At 41.8% G+C, this 22807-nt stretch overlaps 1 protein-coding gene across 4 annotated transcripts in view; it reads left to right on the forward strand.

The window, feature by feature from the left end:
* The window catches only part of LOC140917371 (glypican-5-like), a 609804-nt gene that overhangs the window by 134701 nt on the left and 452296 nt on the right, over positions 1 to 22807 (forward strand). For all 4 annotated transcript variants that reach the window (XM_073360049.1, XM_073360046.1, XM_073360047.1 and 1 more), the window contains exon 3: positions 21186 to 21880. In XM_073360049.1, coding sequence (XP_073216150.1) covers positions 21186 to 21880 — 695 coding nt within the window. The remainder of the gene's footprint in view (positions 1 to 21185; positions 21881 to 22807) is intronic.

Here is a 22807-nt window from a genome sequence, read left to right on the forward strand (position 1 = left end):
GAACAGATCAGATTTCTGCTTTGCCTTGATGGGCTTTACAAGAAAAAAAATCATTTTAACCAGCTATAACCTTTTAAAATACTTGCCATTCCTTTCTTAATAGCTTACAATACACTAGAGGTATACAAATAAAATACCTCATTTTTTGCTTTGCCCCAAAGTTAGTGGCAGCTGTAAAGTATTTCCCTGCCAGAAAATACACAGATATGTCATGCTGCAATGTGTCAGACAGCAATTATATAATGATTACTCCAATACTGTGGAGGATGCGTTCAGATACTAAAGGAATCTAGAGGTATAATTTAGCCCCACTACTTCTCCTTTTATCCATTTGCAATCAATACAATGCTCAGCTCCTCGAGGTTCATCATCAATGTCTTCTGTGAATCGGACAACTGAGAGCACTCTACAGTGCATCTGGAAATCCCAGCTTGCTCTCTCTCCAAGCCCAAATGTGTCAAATTTGCAATGCCTTTGAGCTTCAGCAGACCACCAACATTAAATGCCCTCTCTCTCTCAAGTGGTAGCATCTTTTCCTGTCCAATATTAGTACCTGGCACTGTGTGTAGTTAGCATAATTTTTACTTTCTCCATGGTTTTCATTTGCATGAAAGCTGCATAAGCAATTTCTGGCATTCTCCTCCCCCCCCCCATTTTTGGAATATTGCGCACCGTCAGAATAGTATGGTGCAATAGTGCCATAATATGTTTACATTTTACCTACTTCTTGGTGCATTCCCAGCTTATCACATTTGTCTAGTATACTACCCCTTAAGCATACTTGTATCATTAAATTGTAGCTCACAGTTATTACAAATTGCCTGATCCTGGACACACTTGAGTGAATATAGGTGGGACTACCTATATACAGCCCTTTGAGGATAATGGGTCTGTTTTGATCATATTTACATTGGTATAACTCCTGGTGAAGTTGGAATAGAATTAGACCCAGAATCTCTGTCAGTTCCCTCTGTTGCACTACAGAGCTCATGATTAACCATTGTGGACTTTGATAATGCACTGTCTTGTCTATAGAGATTGTAAGCACATCAGAGCAGGGACTGCCTTGTACTCTGTGAAGGGCCTAGCACAGTGGGGCCCGGACAGTGGTTGGGCTGTGAAGTGAGACTATAATACAAACAATTAGGGATGCACAAAAGAGGCAAAATAAAAAATGGTTGAGATTTATTTTATTATGCACATTTCAAAGAACTAGGATAAATGACTAAACTACATCTGGTCTTCAGTGGGTGTCCTTATTGTACTGGCAAATATCTACAAAGGTTAGGGGTGAAGGATCCATGCTCTATCTTCAAAACATTTTAAAAACTCTGTGTGTGTATACTGTATAGAGATACAAGATAGGTGAGGTAATATCTTTTATTGGACCAACTTCTGTTGGTCCCCTGTATCCTCAAATCTAGCTCTCCCTTTGGGTTTCTCACCAAATGGAAATCCCCTAGAGCTGCACCTTTGGAAAGTGTTTTGGCAGCAACTGAGTAAAGTTCTTAAAAGTGTGTTAGAGTTGAATAATCAGACTGTTAGAGTATAGAAAAACAATGGGAAACCTGTTCAAAGCCACTGGAAACTGTGTTCACTCAAATGAATTATAGCTGCAGATATTGAAATTCACCATCAAGCCATCTCCGATGTCATGGCACAACAATGCATTCTAACTTCAAAACACCGTGACCTTTAAGAAGAGCAGTCAGGACAGACTTAGTTCTTCTAAGGCCTGTTCTAACGCAATTAAATTCATTCCATGGTTGGATCAAGGACTTAATCTTTCTAACTAATTTTTAAACATTATACTCCACCGTACCTAGAATCTTAGCCAGGACCTGATTTAAAGAGTGACTGAGAATGATGTGCTGGTCTAATCCCATGGAGTAAAATTGTCTTGGGCTAATTTTTATCTTTATTTTTTAAAATATTCTGTATTGTTGTTGCGGGGTTTTTTTTGTTTTTTTACCAGAATGCATATTTCAAAAGGAGTCAATGGACAGTTTCTTCACTTCCCCATACAAACATGTATCTGTGCATATAGTTTTAGTCTTGGGGTCCAGTTAGCTCAAATGCTGCCCTTTGCAAAAACTTTCCTATCTCTGAAAAACTGCCACCTCGTTCTCCCATGTGATGGCAAAAAGGGAAGGATAGCAGAGTCCCTCCCTCAGTTCCCTTTTATTGCTGGTGGCAGAGAGACAAAACCCAGTGAAGGTTCAACTCATTAGTCTGTTTAGAGACCCTAAACTGGTTCTCTTTCAATCTATTAGATGAAATTTTATTTTCATACTTTTTTCTCATAATGGACATTCCTTAAAATAAAAACACATTGATAGTTTGACACCCCCCAATCCCTGGACAACTCTCTGTAAAACAGTGTTTTGTGCCATCCTCCAGGCCTCATGGTGGAGTCCAAACCCTCAGGGTTCAAATCCTGAAACAGACTGATCTCCACCAAGTATGGAGCTAGGTAAACTCTTTCAGCAAACTGTCTATTCAATGCATTTTGCCTGTTAGTTAATTTATCTGCAAACAGACTTTGATCGTTACAGATTTGCTCGTCAAAGTTATTTGACAAATGATTTGTGCAAATGTATTTCAGCCAGGGAATAGCTCACAGATTACTCATTGGTGATGTTGCTTCAAGTATTCACTATCCATGTTATGTGGTTGGTCAGCTAAATCAAATGGTATTGTGTCCACTTTCTGACTTGCATGGCTACCAAACCCACAAAGAACTTTCTAGCTAGCCATATGAACAGAACAGATACCTCTGGATACATATATACAGGATTATTTATGTGCAAATATGTATTTGCAGCATTTTCCTTTCCTTGTACGTTCTTGAGAACATATTTTCCGAACACAGATGTTCTCAAGAAGTAAATAATAGTGCTCACAAATACTGTTGAAGCACATTCGTCGTTTTTATTTGAATACACTTGCCCAGCTCTTGTTAATACTAATGAGCTGAGAGCATAAAATAGTAGCTACCAGGCTCAAATTCAGCTGGTTTAGATCATGTGAATGAGAGTAGAAGTATTTTGATTGATGAAATAATATGGATAGCTGCACCGTCCTCAAGGCTTTCAGTTCATCTAGCTCGTCGTCCCATTGCAACGTTAGAAGTCCCTCTGTCTCCTCCTGCAACAGTAGAACTATTTGTTTTATTTTTCTGTCAGCGGAAGCCCACTAGTGTCACTAAAGGTTACACCACATCTGGACTCCAGCCTTTTCACCACTCACATGAACTAGCTGTACTCTAATCTGCTCACTTGAAAAGGAATAAACAATTGCCATCTCCAATTGCAGCATATAAGAATAATATATAATTATCTAGAAATGCCTTAGAGCAAAATAATAAACAGTTCCATTTTAATTGCTTAGATAAGTAATCTTGGTCAGTGCTTGTATTTTTCAGAAGAATGAAGATGGGCTCAATGGTGAACAGTAAAAAAACAAACAAACAAACAAACAAACAAAAACCCCAAACAAACAAAACTCTGTAGCCAATTGTCCTAAGCGCATAATCTTGGAGAGGAGCTTTTGGATAAACTCTTCCATCCAGTGTTTTCTTTAGAAATGATGATCAAGACATCCCAGAGAACACTGGCAGATGCAGCTTGGCACTGAAGTATATGCGGGTCTCCACACACTGTGTCTTTGATTCATATTTCTGCAGCCAATAGTGACTTCATTGCGTATTGCTGTTTTGTTAATCGTCAAGCAAGAGGACTCCTAAGATTGGCAGTGATGTATTATGATGGCTATATGCAGCAGTGCAGAAATATTTCCACAATATGGACTGCAGACATTACCATTCGCTTTCACGTGGACACGGCAAAGCCAGCACCAAGGAAGCTACATATCTGGATCTAAATTGTTTTTGTAACACGAGTGCCTCCTGTATCTATATGTCACTCAGCCAGTTATTTCTCAGTGTGCTGCCAGTCTGGAAGGCGATGGATCTGTCTTTGGCTGGGTGATATCACTTCTGCCACTGTTGTTACGTGCCAGCATTAAATACAGAAAAAACAAAATAATCTAGCACTAATTATTTCAAATGTTTGTCAGTTTCACCAAAAATTGAACCATGTGTTTTCCCCCAGCACCATTTAATCGGCTCCATGATTAAAGTTAAAGAAAACCTGCAGATTGACTGACTCCGAAGAAGAGATTTTTTGTGTCCCCATATCCAAACATATATGGAGATTTATATGCCTAAACTGGGCTTTTCAGTTGCCTAATGGAGTTTGGTATCCAACTCCTATCAAAAATCAGTTCCCTTGCAATCCTGCTGGAAACACATTTCAGCTGAAGAGCCTGGGCCTTCACTGGGGAATCATCAGGTATCATGGAGCCACTGTAGCAGTGCCCCCCACATCCAGCTGCTGGTGCAAGGGACATTCCTAGGGAAAGGGGACAAGACAGGGTGTGTCTATGCTCTGGCTATCCCTGGTTGCCAGAACCTTTAAAGACCTAAGGTAGCTTGTTATAAATCACAGCAGCCTTGGGGCTTGTCTAATTTAGGCTGGGGACCAACTGCAAGGTAAAGGGAGCATAGGAGTAGCTTTATTTATTTATTTATTTATTTTATTTAGTATTAAGCACTGTACAAATGTCCACCCCTTGGTGTTGTACTGAGCACAGGTTGGCCAGACTAGAGAATCCAAGGGCCAATGTCTATTGAAAGGAGTTACCACATTCTTACATGCTCTTATGAAGAGCAGTATCAGCCATTTCATCACAGGGACTGTGGCTGATGTTAGAGATAAAGATGGAATCCTAGAGGCAGTTGATGACATTATCTATAAATGCAATAGCAGGATCCTGGTTTGTTTGTTTTTTTTTCCCCTGGGTTGTCTGTAATTGAGTCATACGAGAGAGTCTGCTGTATAGGTTTATTAGCTCCTGCTGATTGAGCACTGGACTGCTGTTTTGTGCAATATATATGTTTATGGGCAGCTGTCACACCCTGGCTTTGTCTGTCTATGCAGGGTGTGGCTGCCATTAAAGTTCAGAAGACACTCTCTTGGAATAACTTCAGTGTTTTGCCCCCATTTAATCCCTTTTGCCTTCTGATGCCAATATATTTTGGCTTTAGCTTTGCTCCTTTTGAACCAACTAGAGACTCCCAATATGGTAACGGCCTGTTCGGTAGGAGCAAGTTGGTACCAGAACACCAGGTTCATGGTAATTTAGTATCATATTAAAATCAGATAAGTCAGGGATGGGCAACATTAAGGTACTAGAGGGACACAAAATCTACTAAAATCCTTTCACCATCTGGGGTATGTGATGCCGCAGGGGGTCAGGTCCTGCCCCGGGGGGGGCGTGATGCAGGGGAGGGGTCAGACCCTCCTCCCACCCCAACCTAACACAAGCTGGGCTGTATGGAGCCAAATAAAATGATCTGGGGGCCAGATACAGTCACCAGTTGCCCATCCCTGAGAGAAGCAAGTGACCTTTTAAATGCCCAGACTGAACATCTGCAAACATAAAAAAAAACCTAGCTGCAGAGAATGATTCTGATCTCCCTTCTAATGATTTTATACCAGCGTAACTACTGACTTCATTAAAATTACTCCTGATTTAGCCCAGTGTGTGAAAATAATCAGACCATCAATATCCTGGATAAATAGCTGAACTGATTGTAAATTAATAGATGAATAATAGGATAAACTGCCCATGAACTCCTGTTTTCCTTGTACTCTCAAGGTATGTCTGCATCGCATTGTAAGCCCACGGTTCAGACTCAAGCTCAAGCCTAACCCCCCTTCCACCTACACACAAATTGTACTAACCCAGGGCTCAGACCCAAGGTCCCTGGACCCCATGGGGGTGGAGGATCCAAGCCGGAGTCAAACTAGGACCCAGGGTTCTAGCCTTGTAGCATAGATGCAGTCCCAGTGGACTCGTGATCTGGGATTCCTCCAAAAGTATTGTACAATCCCACTGGCCAATTGTCTTTGTCCTCCGGATAGTCAAGCTTCATGGACAGTCAAGTTTTCCACACTGCACCACTAACAAAAGGCTAGAGTAGCCACATTTTGGTGGGCATTAGGAAGTCTGGGATGTGAGTGGTGGGAGTCAGGCCTGCATAATGCAGTGTAGAGCCTGGAGTCCCAGGTTGGGACTGACGGTTCAACAATTCCTAACCTGGGGTTACAAATGAGTGTGGACACTCAGGGTTAGCGCACCCAAGGTCTGCTAACTTGAGTTATACTAACCCTGGGCTTACGCTACAGTGTGGACATACCTGAGGGCTGGATTCTGCACTCTGTAACACTTTGATTTATGACAGGTTTCAGAGTAACAGCCGTGTTAGTCTGTATTCGCAAAAAGAAAAGGAGTACTTGTGGCACCTTAGAGACTAACCAATTTATTTGAGCATGAGCTTTCGTGAGCTACAGCTCACTTCATCGGATGCATACCGTGGAAACTGCAGCAGACATTATATACACACAGAGATCATGAAACAATACCTCCTCCCACCCCACTGTCCTGCTGGTAATAGCTTATCTAAAGTGATCATCAAGTTGGGCCATTTCCAGCACAAATCCAGGTTTTCTCACCCTCCACCCGACCCCACACAAACTCACTCTCCTGCTGGTAATAGCCCATCCAAAGTGACAACTCTCTTCACAATGTAAATTGGTTAGTCTCTAAGGTGCCACAAGTACTCCTTCACTTTGATTTATGGCGGTGTAATTCCATTGTAATCATTACAGTATAGTTGCACTGATGTAAAACTGGTGTAAAAGAATGGCGAATCGAGATACATGAGAAGATTGTCATATACCAAAATATCCATTTCCAAACTTGTGACCTTTGAAAAGAGACTTGTAACTATGCATTATCCAAGGGAAATGCTGACCTCTTTTAAAAAATAAAATAATTTGTGTTTTTTCAATCTATTATTAGAAGTACTAGGCCAGATCCTCAGCGCTGTAAACTACACAGTTCCAGTGGTTTCAGTAGTTACACTAATTTACACTAGCTGAGGATCTAGCCATTGGGCTTACGCCCCCTAGTTTATGCTATTAGAAAATTCAGGCTGACAACTAAACTTGTTTTAAATAAACAAAAATGAGGATATGATTTCTCTGCATTTTTTCTCTCCTATCTCGTTGAAGTCCCTATTTTCCCCACTTAAGTGACCTGAGTTGTGGTCACTTTCCCAGCAGCAGAAGAGGTCTGGATGTAGCACCCATTAGGGTATGTCTATGCAGCAATTAAACAGCCTCAGCTGGCCTGTGCTGGCTGACTTGGATTTGCAGGGCTAGGGCTGCAGGCCTATAAAATCACAGTGTAGATGTTAGGGCATGTGCTGGAGCCCAGCCTTTGGGACTCTCACTCCTCACAGGATCCCAAAGCTCAGGCTCTAACCCAAGATCACAATTTTACAGTCCCGCAGCCTAAGCTCTGAAAGCCCAAGTCAACTGACCTAGGTTGGCCACAGATGTTTAACTGCAGTGTACACATACCCTTAGAGTCTCTTAGTTCCATTCAATATATGCCAGAGGAAGTCACTAGAGAGCAACATGAGTGCCTTCCTCTTTTCGGGGGTAGGAGTGGGGGACCTGAGTGTTTGCGGCTCCTATTGGCCTGAGGGCTTTGGGAGCACACTTGCAACTTGAATTTCCTGCCTTATGGGCATTTTGCTCTCACAAGATTGCTGATATAACCCTGTTCTTTACATATGTTAATTGTTTCTGCTGTCAGCTTCATCAAGAGCAACTACATCCATATGGTCCATATGGCCTGCCAGTGTAAAACCAATAACATACATGATGATTTAACATGAATAAAGAGCTTTCATCCTTCACTCAAGATAGAAAATCAGGCTAAACCTGAAATTAGAATTCCATTTCTTTTAGATTTATTGCTGTTAGCAGAAGTTCTGGAAGTCTCAAGTGAGAGCCTGATCTCTTGAGATTTCAAATGATAGCTATCCATATACATTTAGATGATACCCCCGTGAACCTGGGTAGACTGATTTATAGCAAGGAGATTTAAATCATGATTTAAATTGCCAAGTAAAAAGCCTCAATTTAAATAATTGATTTTAATCAACTTTTCCATTTGCACTTCAGTTATTTTCTACAGGAAGACGCATTCTCATTGGTTGATATAGCCATTAAATCATTGATTTACAACTAAATAGAGCCTTTACACTAGATTTGGTACATCTTTTTGCTATCCAGGTGGATACACTGTAACTATGTACCTTTATGTAAGCAATTATGGAGTTTAATATTTTCAGATTCTTATTAATTGTACATTTTTATTATGTTAGGAAAAGATGAATGATCTATTGCTTATTTACTACATATTTAACTTTTTGCTCATGATCTGTGTCAAGCTTCATTAGAATGGTAACTGGAATTTACTTAAACACATAACAGCATATAAAATTTATTTTAATAAAACAAAACAAGCCCTTAGTACAGTACATGACCTGTTGTGCCATATTCATAAAGCTTGACCACAAAAGTTACACATTTGTCCCCTGATTCTTCCTTTCTGTAGAAAAGCCACCTTTAACTCAAAGGTTGTGATAAAGACTCATGAATTCAGCATATTTACTGTTTGTTTGAATGTTTTAAGAGTTTATAATAAGTTTAGGCCTTAGCATATTTTGTATTAAATTCAGATTTAATTTTAAAGATGTTTATTTTTAAAAAGAAAAACATGTTATAAATAACAGGTTTCAGAGTAACAGCCATGTTAGTCTGTATTTGCAAAAAGAAAAGGAGTACTTGTGGCACCTTAGAAACTAACCAATTTATTTGAGCAGAAGCTTTCGTGAGCTACAGCTCACTTCATCGGATGCATACTGTGGAAAGTGTAGAAGATCTTTTTATACACACAAAGCATGAAAAAATACCTCCCCCCACCCCACTCTCCTGCTGGTAATAGCTTATCTAAAGTGATCACTCTCCTTACAATGTGTATGATAATCAAGGTGGGCCATTTCCAGCACAAATCCAGGGTTTAACAAGAACGTCGGGGGGGGGGGGGGGAATAGGAAAAAACAAGGGGAAATAGGTTACCTTGCATAATGACTTAGCCACTCCCAGTCTCTATTCAAGCCTAAGTTAATTGTATCCAATTTGCAAATGAATTCCAATTCAACAGTCTCTCGCTGGAGTCTGGATTTGAAGTTTTTTTGTTGTAATATCGCAACTTTCATGTCTGTAATCGCGTGACCAGAGAGATTGAAGTGTTCTCCAACTGGTTTATGAATGTTATAATTCTTGACATCTGATTTGTGTCCATTTATTCTTTTACGTAGAGACTGTCCAGTTTGACCAATGTACATGGTAGAGGGGCATTGCTGGCACATGATGGCATATATCACATTGGTTGATGTGCAGGTGAACGAGCCTCTGATAGTGTGGCTGATGTTATTAGGCCCTGTGATGGTGTCCCCTGAATAGATATGTGGGCACAGTTGGCAACGGGCTTTGTTGCAAGGACAGGTTCCTGGGTTAGTGGTTCTGTTGTGTGGTATGTGGTTGCTGGTAAGTATTTGCTTCAGGTTGGCGGGCTGTCTGTAGGCAAGGACTGGCCTGTCTCCCAAGATATGTGAGAGTGTTGGGTCATCCTTCAGGAAAGGTTGTAGATCCTTAATAATGTGTTGGAGGGATTTTAGTTGGGGGCTGAAGGTGACGGCTAGTGGCATTCTGTTATTTTCTTTGTTAGGCCTGTCCTGTAGTAGGTGACTTCTGGGAACTCTTCTGGCTCTATCAATCTGTTTCTTCACTTCCGCAGGTGGGTATTGTACTTGTAAGAATGCTTGATAGAGATCTTGTAGGTGTTTGTCTTTGTCTGAGGGGTTGGAGCAAATGCAGTTGTATCGCAGAGCTTGGCTGCAGATGACTGATGGTGTGGTGTGGTCAGGGTGAAAGCTGGAGGCATGTAGGTAGGAATAGCGGTCAGTAGGTTTCCGGTATAGGGTGGTGTTTATGTGACCATCGTTTATTAGCACTGTAGTGTCCAGGAAGTGGATCTCTTGTGTGGACTGGACCAGGCTGAGGTTGATGGTGGGATGGAAATTGTTGAAATCGTGGTGGAATTCCTCAAGGGCTTTTTTTCTATGGGTCCAGATGATGAAGATGTCATCAATATAGCGCAAGTAGAGTAGGGGCGTTAGGGGACGAGAGCTGAGGAAGCGTTGTTCTAAGTCAGCCATAAAAATGTTGGCATACTGTGGGGCCATGTGGGTACCCATAGCAGTGCCGCTGATTTGAAGGTATACATTGTCCCCAAATGTAAAATAGTTATGGGTAAGGACAAAGTCACAAAGTTCAGCCACCAGGTTAGCCCTGACATTATTGGGGATAGTGTTCTTGATGGCTTGTAGTCCATCTTGGTGTGGAATGTTGGTGTAGAGCGCTTCTAGATCCATAGTGGCCAGGATGGTGTTATCAGGAAGATCACCGATGGATTGTAGTTTCCTCAGGAAGTCAGTGGTGTCTTGAAGGTAGCTGGGAGTGCTGGTAGCATAGGGCCTGAGGAGGTAGTCTACATAGCCAGACAATCCTGCTGTCAGGGTGCCGATGCCTGAGATGATGGGGCGCCCAGGATTTCCAGGTTTATGGATCTTGGGTAGTAGATAGAATATCCCAGGTCGGGGTTCCAGGGGTGTGTCTGTGCGGATTTGACCTATCCTTGCAACAAAGCCCGTTGCCAACTGTGCCCACATATCTATTCAGGGGACACCATCACAGGGCCTAATAACATCAGCCACACTATCAGAGGCTCGTTCACCTGCACATCCACCAATGTGATATATGCCATCATGTGCCAGCAATGCCCCTCTGCCATGTACATTGGTCAAACTGGACAGTCTCTACATAAAAGAATAAATGGACACAAATCAGATGTCAAGAATTATAACATTCATAAACCAGTCGGAGAACACTTCAATCTCTCTGGTCACGTGATTACAGACATGAAAGTTACGATATTACAACAAAAAAACTTCAAATCCAGACTCCAGCGAGAGACTGTTGAATTGGAATTCATTTGCAAATTGGATACAATTAACTTAGGCTTGAATAGAGACTGGGAGTGGCTAAGTCATTATGCAAGGTAACCTATTTCCCCTTGTTTTTTCCTATTCCCCCCCCCCCGACGTTCTTGTTAAACCCTGGATTTGTGCTGGAAATAGCCCACCTTGATTATCATACACATTGTAAGGAGATTGATCACTTTAGATAAGCTATTACCAGCAGGAGAGTGGGGTGGGGGGAGGTATTTTTTCATGCTTTGTGTGTATAAAAAGATCTTCTACACTTTCCACAGTATGCATCTGATGAAGTGAGCTGTAGCTCACGAAAGCTTATGCTCAAATAAATTGGTTAGTCTCTAAGGTGCCACAAGTCCTCCTTTTCTTTTTATGTTATAAATAACAAAATACAAAAATGTGATTTAAAAAACCCAAGATTTTTTTTAAAATGTCTACCCTGCTGTGAACCAAATCGAACATCCAAACTTTAAGAGATTGGCTTATCCTTTATTCTTATCAGTAATTCTCATTGCCAGGCAACAGAGGGTTGAAGGTGTAACTCCACTAATCCACTAACTGTGAATTTGTCTTGCATACATAAAGCTCTGTGTAAAATTGAGAACAAAATTTTGACTTGTAATCCTGTTGCTGAAGGATGTCTAGATGTTGTACTGTAACTTAGCAAACATTGTAAGAATCACAGAGAGAGCCTGAAGGACCTAAAAGCATTCAAAAGCACCTATTCCACATACTGTAGTTTCTGTCAGCTTGCAGCTTTGTAATCAGTGCAAGGAGTCAAAGGCTAAAAGTCAAATATTAGTGTGGCTTTAAGAGACTGTATTAGAGCTAGACAAATAACAGTGCTACTTGAATTTGTCACGTTTGCTTCTTTAGACTACACTGTACATACATTTTACATTTATAAGTATTTCTGTATTCTGTTGCTTGTATTTTTGCTTCTGATGGCTACTACATGTGCTCACTAGAGTTAATATCATGGCTTGGTTGTTAAAAGGATTTTTTTAAATAACTTTGCTTAAATGCAACATCTGTTCAGTTATTACATGGTATAATGAATTATTAGTGTTGTGGAGAGCAGTATACACTGAAACACTGGTACATCAATTTAAAAATAACACGAGAAATCACAACAATGGGTCAGATCCCCAGCCTGAGTAAATCACCATAGGTCCATTGCATTCAGTGGTGCAACACTGATTTATACCAAATAAGGATCTGGCTCAATTTGTGTAAGTGATATATTTTATTTACATAGTTACTGAAGGCCCAATTGCCCCTTCCACAGGAAACTCCCAGAAGAGGGTTAGGGTGTTCTTTGGAAGATGAAAAAATACCTCCTCCCACCCCACTGTCCAGCTGGTAATAGCTTATCTAAAGTGATCATCAGGTGGGCCATTTCCAGCACAAATCCAGGTTTTCTCACCCTCCACCCCCCCCCCACAAATTCACTCTCCTGCTGGTGATAGCCCATCCAAAGTGACAACTCTTTACACAATGTGCATGATAATAAAGTTGGGCCATTTCCTGCACAAATCCAGGTTCTCTCACCCCCTCACCGAAGCAAATACTCACCAACAACCACATACCACACAACAGAACCACTAACCCAGGAACTTATCCTTGCAACAAAGCCCGTTGCCAATTGTGCCCACATATCTATTCAGGGGACACCATCACAGGGCCTAATAACATCAGCCACACTATCAGCGGCTCGTATACCTGCACATCCACCAATGTGATATATGCCATCATGTGCCAGCAATGCCCCTCTGCCATGTACATTGGTCAAACTGGACAGTCTCTACGTAAAAGAATAAATGGACACAAATCAGATGTCAAGAATTATAACATTCATAAACCAGTTGGAGAACACTTCAATCTCTCTGGTCACGCAATCACAGACATGAAGGTCGCTATCTTAAAACAAAAAAACTTCAAATCCAGACTCCAGCGAGAAACTGCTGAATTGGAATTCATTTGCAAATTGGATACTATTAATTTAGGCTTAAATAGAGACTGGGAGTGGCTAAGTCATTATGCAGGGTAGCCTATTTCCTCTTGTTTTTTCCTACCCCCCCCCCCCGATGTTCTGATTTAACTTGGATTTAAACTTGGAGAGTGGTCAGGTTGGATGAGCTATTACCAGCAGGAGAGTGAGTTTGTGTGTGTATGGGGGTGGGGGGCATGTGAGAAAACCTGGATTTGTGCTGGAAATGGCCCACCTTAATTATGCACATTGTAGGGAGAATGGTCACTTTGGATGAGCTATTACCAGCAGGATAGTGAGTTTGTGTGTGTGGTTTTTGGGAGGGGGTTGAGGGGGTGAGAGAACCTGGATTTGTGCAGGAAATGGCCCAACTTTATTATCATGCACATTGTGTAAAGAGTTGTCACTTTGGATGGGCTATCACCAGCAGGAGAGTGAATTTGTGTGGGGGGGTGGAGGGTGAGAAAACCTGGATTTGTGCTGGAAATGGCCCACCTGATGATCACTTTAGATAAGCTATTACCAGCTGGACAATGGGGTGGGAGGGGGTATTTTTTCATATTCTCTGTGTGTATATAAAGTCTGCTGCAGTTTCCACGGCATGCATCCGATGAAGTGAGCTGTAGCTCACGAAAGCTCATGCTCAAATAAATTGGTTAGTCTGTAAGGTGCCACAAGTACTCCTTTTCTTTTTGCGAATACAGACTAACACGGCTGTTACTCTGAAACCTTTGGAAGATGGTGGCTCTGCAGTGACAGGTGAGTTGGTACACATATCCTGAATCTGCCTCAGCCACCCTGTGCAGATTCCAGGACTGGCAAGCACTCTCTGCACAAACAGCTGAACCCCTACAGCTCCCTTTGTACTTGAGGACTAAATAGAGATCCTGAGATTTGTGGACCTGATTCTGATCTTGCTGTGGAATAAATCAGTAGTAGCTCCACTAAAGTGAATGGAGTTACACCAGCTGGCTTGAGATCGGAGTCAGACCTACTCTTACTGCATTTGATGTGTGGAATCTACCCCAGTGCAGAAGACCCATGTGAGGTCCTTTGCATGTCTTAAATAGAGAATTTCATTCTATCAGAAAGAGAATGTAGCACTGTAGAATGCAGTGTTTATGGCTAAAGAATATTCACAGTAGCTATAAATGGGCCCCAGGGACGGACCCGCCTCTCCTGGTACCTAGTGCCGCGTGCTGCCGAGGCAACACGTGGGGAGGGGGCATGCAGGGTCACATGCCCCCGTCCCCAGATTTCTGCTAGGGTTCACACCAGTATGTGGCCAACAGCAGCCTTTCGACACTGTGTAGGAGGGAAGGGATGGGAGCTGCTTCCAGCCGCAGGGGGGAAAGGGATGACTTGGCCCATGTCTTTGCAGAGCTCATCTTTCCCCCGACTCTGTGACTGGAAGCAGCTTGTCCCTTCCTGCTTGCACAGTGTCAAAAGGCAGCTAATACCTCCAAGCTGTTGCTGGCCACCGACATAACCCAGCCACCTCCTCTCCCCCGACTACAGTGCGGGCAGGAAGGAGTTAAGCCCTAAGGGGGCATTGTGCACTAGGGCCCAGGGAACTTGACTGCAGGGGCTTCAGTGAACTTGGCCAGAGAGGTGGCTCAGCAGGGGAGGGTGCCTAGGAGATGGGGCAGCCCAGGGCAGGTGGGGGAAGAGGTGCTAAGTCCCTGCCCAGGGGGCTGCTGTGGAGCCTGCAGGTTTGGGGCATGAACAGGCTGGAAGTAGCTTCCCCACCACCACTCCAGAGCTTGGCGGAGAGGCTTCCCTATGCCAGCGCTGTGTGGGGCTTTGGCACATGCAGGGCTCAATCCTCCTGGCCAGCGCCCTGGGGCATCGGCCCAGCCAGAGGCAGTGGGGGAAGGAAGGAGCCTGCTGGCCAGGCTGTTGGTGAGCTGAGCACTCCGACCAGGGGCTCATTCTCTGCACATTGCTGGGAACGGGACGTGCCCCGCCTGGGGGGATATGTAGGAGCAGCAGGGCTGGAGGTGGTGAAGGGACAAAGCAGGGAGAGGACAGCGAGAGGGGGAGCACATAAAGGGCTGGGTGGGCAGCAGAGGTGATATATAACTGGCTGCCGCCTGGCGCCTGCCCACACTCACCAGCCACTGCAGCTCGCAGCACACAGCCACACCGGACAGAAACAGGATGGGGGGTGGGGCCCTGTTGGCCGAGAGCTGGCATGCAGTGGGGGCCAAGCTAATGGACCAGCAGGGGGAGCAGCTGGCCTTGTGCTCTGTGTCTTTGCCCCGCCACCAGTCTTCCACACCCACCCCTATCATCAGCCACTGGACCCCCCACTCACCGCTGGTGGATGGGCAGCTGGCGAGCAGGGATCTAGCAGTACTGCCCGTACCGATTGGAGGGTGGGGAGACAGCAAATATGGGGAAATTTGCCTGTTTGTTTTTTTTTTTAAGTCAGGACACCTGCAGGAGGGCTTAAATATGTGACTGTCCCTTTAAAAATGGGACATCTGGTCACCCTAGTATGCAGTGTAGTTGCAGCCATGTCAGTCCCAGGATATTAGAGAGACAAGGTGGGTGAGGGTGACGTGTGGCTTGAAAGCTTCTATATCTCACCAACTGAAGTTGTCCCCATAAAAGATATTACCTCACCCACCTTGTGTGTCTCATTGAAAGTTTATTCTTTTTTTGTGCCATGCATCAAGCATTATTTCTTATTGTGCATTAGCACTGGGAACCAGTGGAGAACCTTAGTGAACAAAATAATCAGCTGCTCAGCATTCGAATTTCTGCACCTCCAGTGTACAAACAGAGACAGTCTGGAATCTGTAATGACTTGGCTGATCTCCAGAAGCTAATTTTAAAGGACCAGCAGTTCAGATGGGAAGTTTCCAGAGGTGAGCTGTGTTTGATCAGCTGTGTTGAGCCATCAGACAATGTCAACCCTACTGTCAAGTATGCTCTGAGCATGATAAACAACTTGAGCAAAACTCTCCCCATGGAAGAAGTCATTGCTTGGCTTTCATTAAATAGTCACCAGTGAGCTCATATCGTTTTAAAATTCAAAAGATGGCTGAAAACATCCCGAGTTTCACATTTCACATGGGCTCAAATTGAAATGGGCAGGTAATGAACCTGAAAATAAAGCTAATTTCCCCTGCATATTTTAGAACAAGAGATAGGCCCAACGTACGAAATTTGAGTCAATTTGAATGTCCCCCAAATTCAGGGGCATTCCATTCCAGGAGTTTGTTTCAGGCTCATCTCTTTTCCTAATAGAAACTACTTGTAAAATTGTGTTGAAATAGACATTGCTGTTAAAGGGCTGGATCCAAAGCTTGTCAGTGTCCATCTTTCTGTTGACTTGAATGAGCTCTGCATCAGGCTTAGAATGATCTTTTGCAAATCTATAAATGTCTCCAACACTTTCTATTAGACTCCACAAATGAGCACCTGCTGTTTCAGATAAGGGGAAACTTTGTAGTAATTTATAAACGTCATACAACATACTCCACAAAGTGAATTAAAAGTATATAATTAAAAACTTTTCAAACAAGATGGTCAGCTCGCTTCCTTTGTACAATCTGAGTGGAAACTGTCCATTGTTACAGAATCCATTCAACTGTATGAGGCCCCATTATTCTTAATTAGAGGGCTAAGGCTATTCAGCCAATCGAGTGCTTTCATGGTATTTTACAATGGAAAAAAGCATGCAGATTTCCTTCCCTCAAGATTGTTGAGAGCCTAAAAGTGACGGTTTTCATTTTTTTTTTTTGTGGTTGAATCAAATGTAATTTAATATACTTACATCCCTTCACTGCAAATCTAAAATTAACAAAAATATTCTTTTCATACTGTGAATTTGGCACGCTTCAGTTTAGTTTCCAGAAGGTATAATCTACAGTTGACTTTCTTCCCATCACGCTAGGAAATAAGTGGCATTGTCAGAAACATTTCTATTTTATTACATTTTTTAATTTTTGTTTTTATGGAGTACAGAATTTTCAGAACAAAAAGATTAGAAATAAAGTGTATTGTCATCTGCTAACAACCTAATGTCCCAATAAAGCTGGTGAAAGCTATTTTACTAGTTGAGACCTTTGGGGCGGGCATTGTCATTTACTGTCTATACAGCGCCTTGTACAATGTGGCCTCTACATGGTCAACATGGTAATTTCAATGTTGAATAAGCTCAGTTTCAGAAGAATGAGACTGTATGGCAGTAATGATGTGAACATTGGAAGCAGATTGATAGTCAAAGCACAATGCCAACATATTCCACTACTAACCTTGATCATAAACTTACCCTTAAAGTGCAGATTCAAGGGGAGATTTGAGCAGTTACGTGCTCAAATCCCATTTACTTTTAATGGGATTTAGATGCCATTTTGCCCTTTCTGCCTTTGAAAATCTCCCTCTACTTACTGCTGTCATTTTTCATACATTGTTGTTTTAACAGAGCTTTAACCGCTTGAGCTACAAAAACTACAACTTATTCCTAGATATTTTTAAAGCAACATTGTTGTGATCTGATAGCATAGTGGGTATGGCCTGGATCCTTCACTGTCTTAGACACATGCTTAATTTTAAGCTCATGAGCAGTTCCTTTGATTTGAATGAGCCTGCTTACATACATAGTTAGGGTTGCTGGGTCAGTACTTGTGTTGTGAAGTGTCCATGCTGGATGCTTGATTTTTGGTCTCAGTCCCTTGTTCCTAATGCTGGAAAGGCCAAGGGTATGGTATAGAGGTGAGGGGGCAGGAAAGGTGCTCTTTCATTCAACAGTAACTTCTTAAGGATGCCTTAGACTGGCTCTTAAGCATGTCTCATTCAGTCCTGTTTGGACAATGGTTGCAATACACAATTAAGGGTGAGATATGTAAAGTGACCATGTGGGAATCTACAGGCGCTGATATGACATGGGAGAACAATCCTTTTTTCCTGTACTGCAGCTATAAGGTTCAATATCATGAACAGAAAAGAACACAAAAAGGGGTCTTAATGCTTTCCTCTTTTTCTTTTATTAACATATTTGTTTTGAATGGTTTCAGTGAAATAAAAACAGTGTTCAGATTTCCACTAGAATAAAATAAAGCAAACTAAAAAGATTAAATAGGGGTGTCTTGGCAAAGAAAATATATTTTATTAGCACAGTGCTATGTAGTTAACTATGTTAGAGTTAAGATTGTGTCAGTATTTCCACTATAAACCCCATTTGCAGAATTTTGTAACATAGCTGTAAAAATCTGCTTCAGGCTGAAACTTGGCAAACCAGGGCTCTGCCTGAGAGCGAACTTTTTCTTTTTAAACCAAATTCTAGCTGGATTCTTAAGTTCTAGGATTTAAAAACAACCACCACCTTCCATGGTATTAGTTGCTGTAGTACCATGAAGATGGCTGGAGTTATTCTGATGCACTTGTTTCAATCTGTCAGATGAAAGGCAAGCCTGGGTTTAAAAAATAGTGGCTAAAATACTGATTTACACAATGTACCATGGGGCACCTTGAGTTATCAGCTTAGTTAACTAGTACCCTTTGCTGTCATGAGCATTCAAATCCAATCACCAAGGGAGTAGTAGCACAGGCAGCCATAATACGGAAAGGCATTGTGCAAGCTTTTTAACATAGTCCTGCCAATGCATGTTAATCCTGGCCTATACCACCCCAGCTATGCCTCTGCTGGGCCCCCTATAAGAGAAAGTGTAGTTTGTCCCAAATGTTACCAGACTACATTGTGCTGTGGTGATGAGGCCAATAAACCTGTTCAGGCAAGAGCCTCAGCTGGTGTAAAGTGATGTCGAGAAAAGATCAACTATAGATTGTTTTAATTTGATGTAATTTTGTTTTCTTGTTTGTGATGTGAAGCAAACTTCTCCCCAAACCCTTCCCCATCCTCCGCCCAAACATCAGCTGAAAAGCAAGTCAAGCAGAGATTAATATTGAGAAAGTAATTGTCAGAGTGGTAGCTGCACCTACATTACTCCATTACTCGTCTGCTGGGGCCCTCTATAAGAGCAGTTTGTGCTTTGATTTTATTCTTTAACCCTCCCCCGAAGCGCTTTCTGCAAGAAGCAGCGCCCGAGTGACAGCATTGTGAAATGGAAACTTTAACGTTTACCTCTCAAGCGTTCTTTGAGCTACCTCCCAGACTTATCCAAGATTGTTTTTTATATGTCAAGCTTTATTCAGTTTTCAGACTGGAGAGAGGTAAATAGTGGTGTCCCCCAGGAATCTGTACTGGGACGAGTACTATTCAACATATTCATGAATGATCTGGAAAAAGGAGTCAACAGGGAGGTGGCAAAACTTGCAGTTGTTACAAAACTACTCAAGATTGTTAAGTCCAAAGCAGACTGTAAGTGGGTAGTTCTCTGAAAACCTCCACTCAATGTGCAGCAGCAGTCAAGAAAGGGAACAGAATGTTGGGAATCATTAAGAAAGGGATAGATGATAATAAGACAGAAAATATCATATTGCCTCTATATAAATCCATAGTATGCCCACATCTTGAATACTCATGCAGATGTGGGCGCCCTGTCTCAAAAAAGATATATTGGAATAGGAAAAGGTTCAGAAAAGGGCAAGAAAAATTATTAAGGTATGGAACAGCTTCCGTATGAGGAGAGATTAATAAAATTGGGATTTTTCAGCTTGGAAAAGAGATGACTAAGGAGGGGTATGATAGAGGTCTATTAAAATCATGACTGGTGTGGAGAAAGTAAATAAGGAAGTGTTGTTTACTCCTCCTCATAACACAAGAACTAGGGGTCACCGAATGAAATTAATAGGTAGCAGGTTTAAAACAAACAAAAGGAAGTATTTCTTCACACAACGCACAGTCAACCTGTGGAACTCTTTGCCAGAGGATCTTGTGAAGGCCAAGAGTATAAGAGGATTCCAAAAAGAACAAGATATATTCATGGAGGATAGGTCCATCAATGGCTATTAGCCAGGATGGGCAGGGGTTTGCCAGAAGCTGGGAATGGGTGACAGGGGATGCATTACTTAATGATTACCTGTTCTATTTATTCCCTCTGGAGCACTTGGCATTTGCCAGTCGGAAGACAGGATACTGGGCAAGATGGACCTTTGGTCTAACCCAGTATGGCTGTTCTTATGTTCTTATTTAATCTTCATTCTAGTACATACTCACTTTCCACATCAAAAGTCCAAATCATTACAAGTGTATGTTTTATAAACCTGAATAGTCTTTAGAGGGATGTAAATGGCTTGTTTTTCTGTCTTTTCAATGCATGATTTCAATAGTTCTACGGGGTAGCAGCTAGATTATGTGAGGTGGGAAGCAAATTAAACACTAGCCAATGGTTATGGTATCAAGGAGTGTTTTAGTTACATGGCATGGAGTTTTTAAGTTATTCATCAAGTTATTTCAATATGATAATATTTGAGAAGTGCAGATGTGGTCTAAGATGGGAGTCTTTATTAACTGAATATTTGGTCATTTAAGTGATTCTTACTGTCAACTGGGCTTTTTTAGACTTAATATTATAAAGCTTCATCGCTGATTCTGATAATGATACAGATGACAATGACAAGACTGAGAGCAAAGTGTGAAAACAAAGATACTATACATTAGTGAACAAGAATATTCCCTCTTATTCAATGCAAATATTATAAAATTGCTTATACTGCATGGTAAAGCAATTATTGTAGAACTGGGTTCTTACAATTGCAGTGCATTTCATCCTAAAGCAATCCTACCAGCTTGCCTTACTGTCACATAACAGAAAGACATAGGTTGCATTGAAAGGGTTTTTGCCGATTCAGGAATTTGATGCTTGATTTCTTGGTTCACTTGTACTTGCTACTAGAATGTCAGACTGTTCATTGTAAACTGGAAATATGTCATTTCTTGGTCAAAAAGAGTGTTGCTTTGGAAATGTACCAAATGGACCTGCCAACATACAATGGCAGCTTCTAAAGCTGTGTGGATTTGCCCTGCCAAGTATTGCTCATGGGCCTGAACCAAAGCCCATTGAAACCAATGGGAATATTTCCATTGACTTCAGTTGGCTACGGATCAGGCACTAAATAGTCAGAATCTGGTAATCTTGTTGGGGCAATCTGCCAGAGTCATATAATTTTATTATCAGTGTCCCTGTGCATCAATAAGTTATAAACCACTTTTCTGTCAACCTTTAACGTGTCTTTGTTTTGCAGAGGCCTTTGAGTCATTGCTTCGCTTTGCAGAGAATCACACAACCTCCCTGTTTGAGACAGCTTACAGAGCCATGGCAAAAGAAGCTGCAGAGCCTGTCAAAGAACTTTTTACAGACCTCTCTCTATATATTTTGGGTGCTGAGACTACAGTGGAAAATGCAGTTTTACGGTTCTTCGACAGTCTCTTTCCTTTGGTTTACAGTCGGCTAATAAACCCTGGAATTATAGATTTATCAGAGGAATATACCGAGTGTCTACGACTAACAAGACAAGACATAAATCCCTTTGGACGTTATTCTAACGAAGTGGTTACAGAGCTGTCAAAATCTCTTTGGGCAAGTAGGATGCTAAACAAGGCCCTCAATATGGGCATTGAAGTGATAAACACAACGGAACATGCAGCTATTACAAAGGAATGTAGCAAAGCGCTCGTGAAGATGCAGTACTGTCCACATTGTCAAGGACTGACACTAATCAGACCTTGCGTGGGATATTGTCTAAATGTAATGAGGGGCTGTTTGGCCAGTGTGTCAGAGCTGGATACTCAATGGAGGGAGTATATCTCCGCACTGGAATATCTGACTAATGAAATGGCTGGGTCGCATGATCTGGAACTTGCACTTCTGGGAATCAGGAATTCAATCAATGAAGCCATCCTGCATGCACAATTGAATGGGCCACAACTCTCTGCCACAGTAAGTACTCCTTAATTGTTTTGAAGTTCACTTTTTTGCTTTCGTTATTTGATGATCATTTGATGTTTTTGCATCAATTAGCAGCCAACAAGACCTTTGTCAATAGTGCATGCACATATCACAGATAATTACTATGGGATTCGGTAGCGACTGACTTAAAATGAAATGAAGAAAATTGTAGACTTTCTGTGGAATTTGCTAAATAGAGAATTTAGAGTATTTTACAAATCTGGTCAATGTATGGACTTCAGTTGCACATTTGCATGCTAGAACTCCTAGCAACATTTCCAGAAATTATCTACCAACTGGGGATTTTTTAACAAAAGGGACAGGGAGATTCCAATGTGGGGTATTTAGGAAAGTGGGATTGTGAGTGTAAATATCTCTATTTGCTAAGAATTCCTAAAAGCACTTTCTTTAGTGCTAAATATCAAGCTATCAGGAGAAAAAAAATCAAGAAAGATGCGGGGGAGAGGAAAACAGTAACATGATATGATGACAATGACTAGAAAATGGATGGAGAATGGAAGAGTAGTGAGATTATTAAAAGGGCTATTTAATGTACAACATTTACATGAGTGAAGGCTAAAAATATGCTGATAGCGGATCTATTTTGTATGGCTGGTGGGATTAGGGAGGCAGAGCTAGGGGTGTTAGAATTACACAATAAATAATGGCAACATATAACTGACAAGCCTTCTGATAAATTGTTGAAAGCTGGGCGAGAAATTACTGAAATGACTAATGATGCAGCTGGCTAAACTTGTATGAAGTCCAACACCACCATCAATAAAGAATCATGGCAACTGTGCTCAAAACAGGGTTGAGACTAATCTAGGAAAATTCAAATTGATCCCCTTGACTTAGAAGAGAAGGAAACCATACTGAGAACAAGTGAGAAGGAAATGAGTTGCAGAACTTTAGAAG

This window comes from Lepidochelys kempii, chromosome 9 (genome assembly GCF_965140265.1).
Source record: "Lepidochelys kempii isolate rLepKem1 chromosome 9, rLepKem1.hap2, whole genome shotgun sequence".
Classification (NCBI taxonomy): domain Eukaryota; kingdom Metazoa; phylum Chordata; order Testudines; family Cheloniidae; genus Lepidochelys; species Lepidochelys kempii.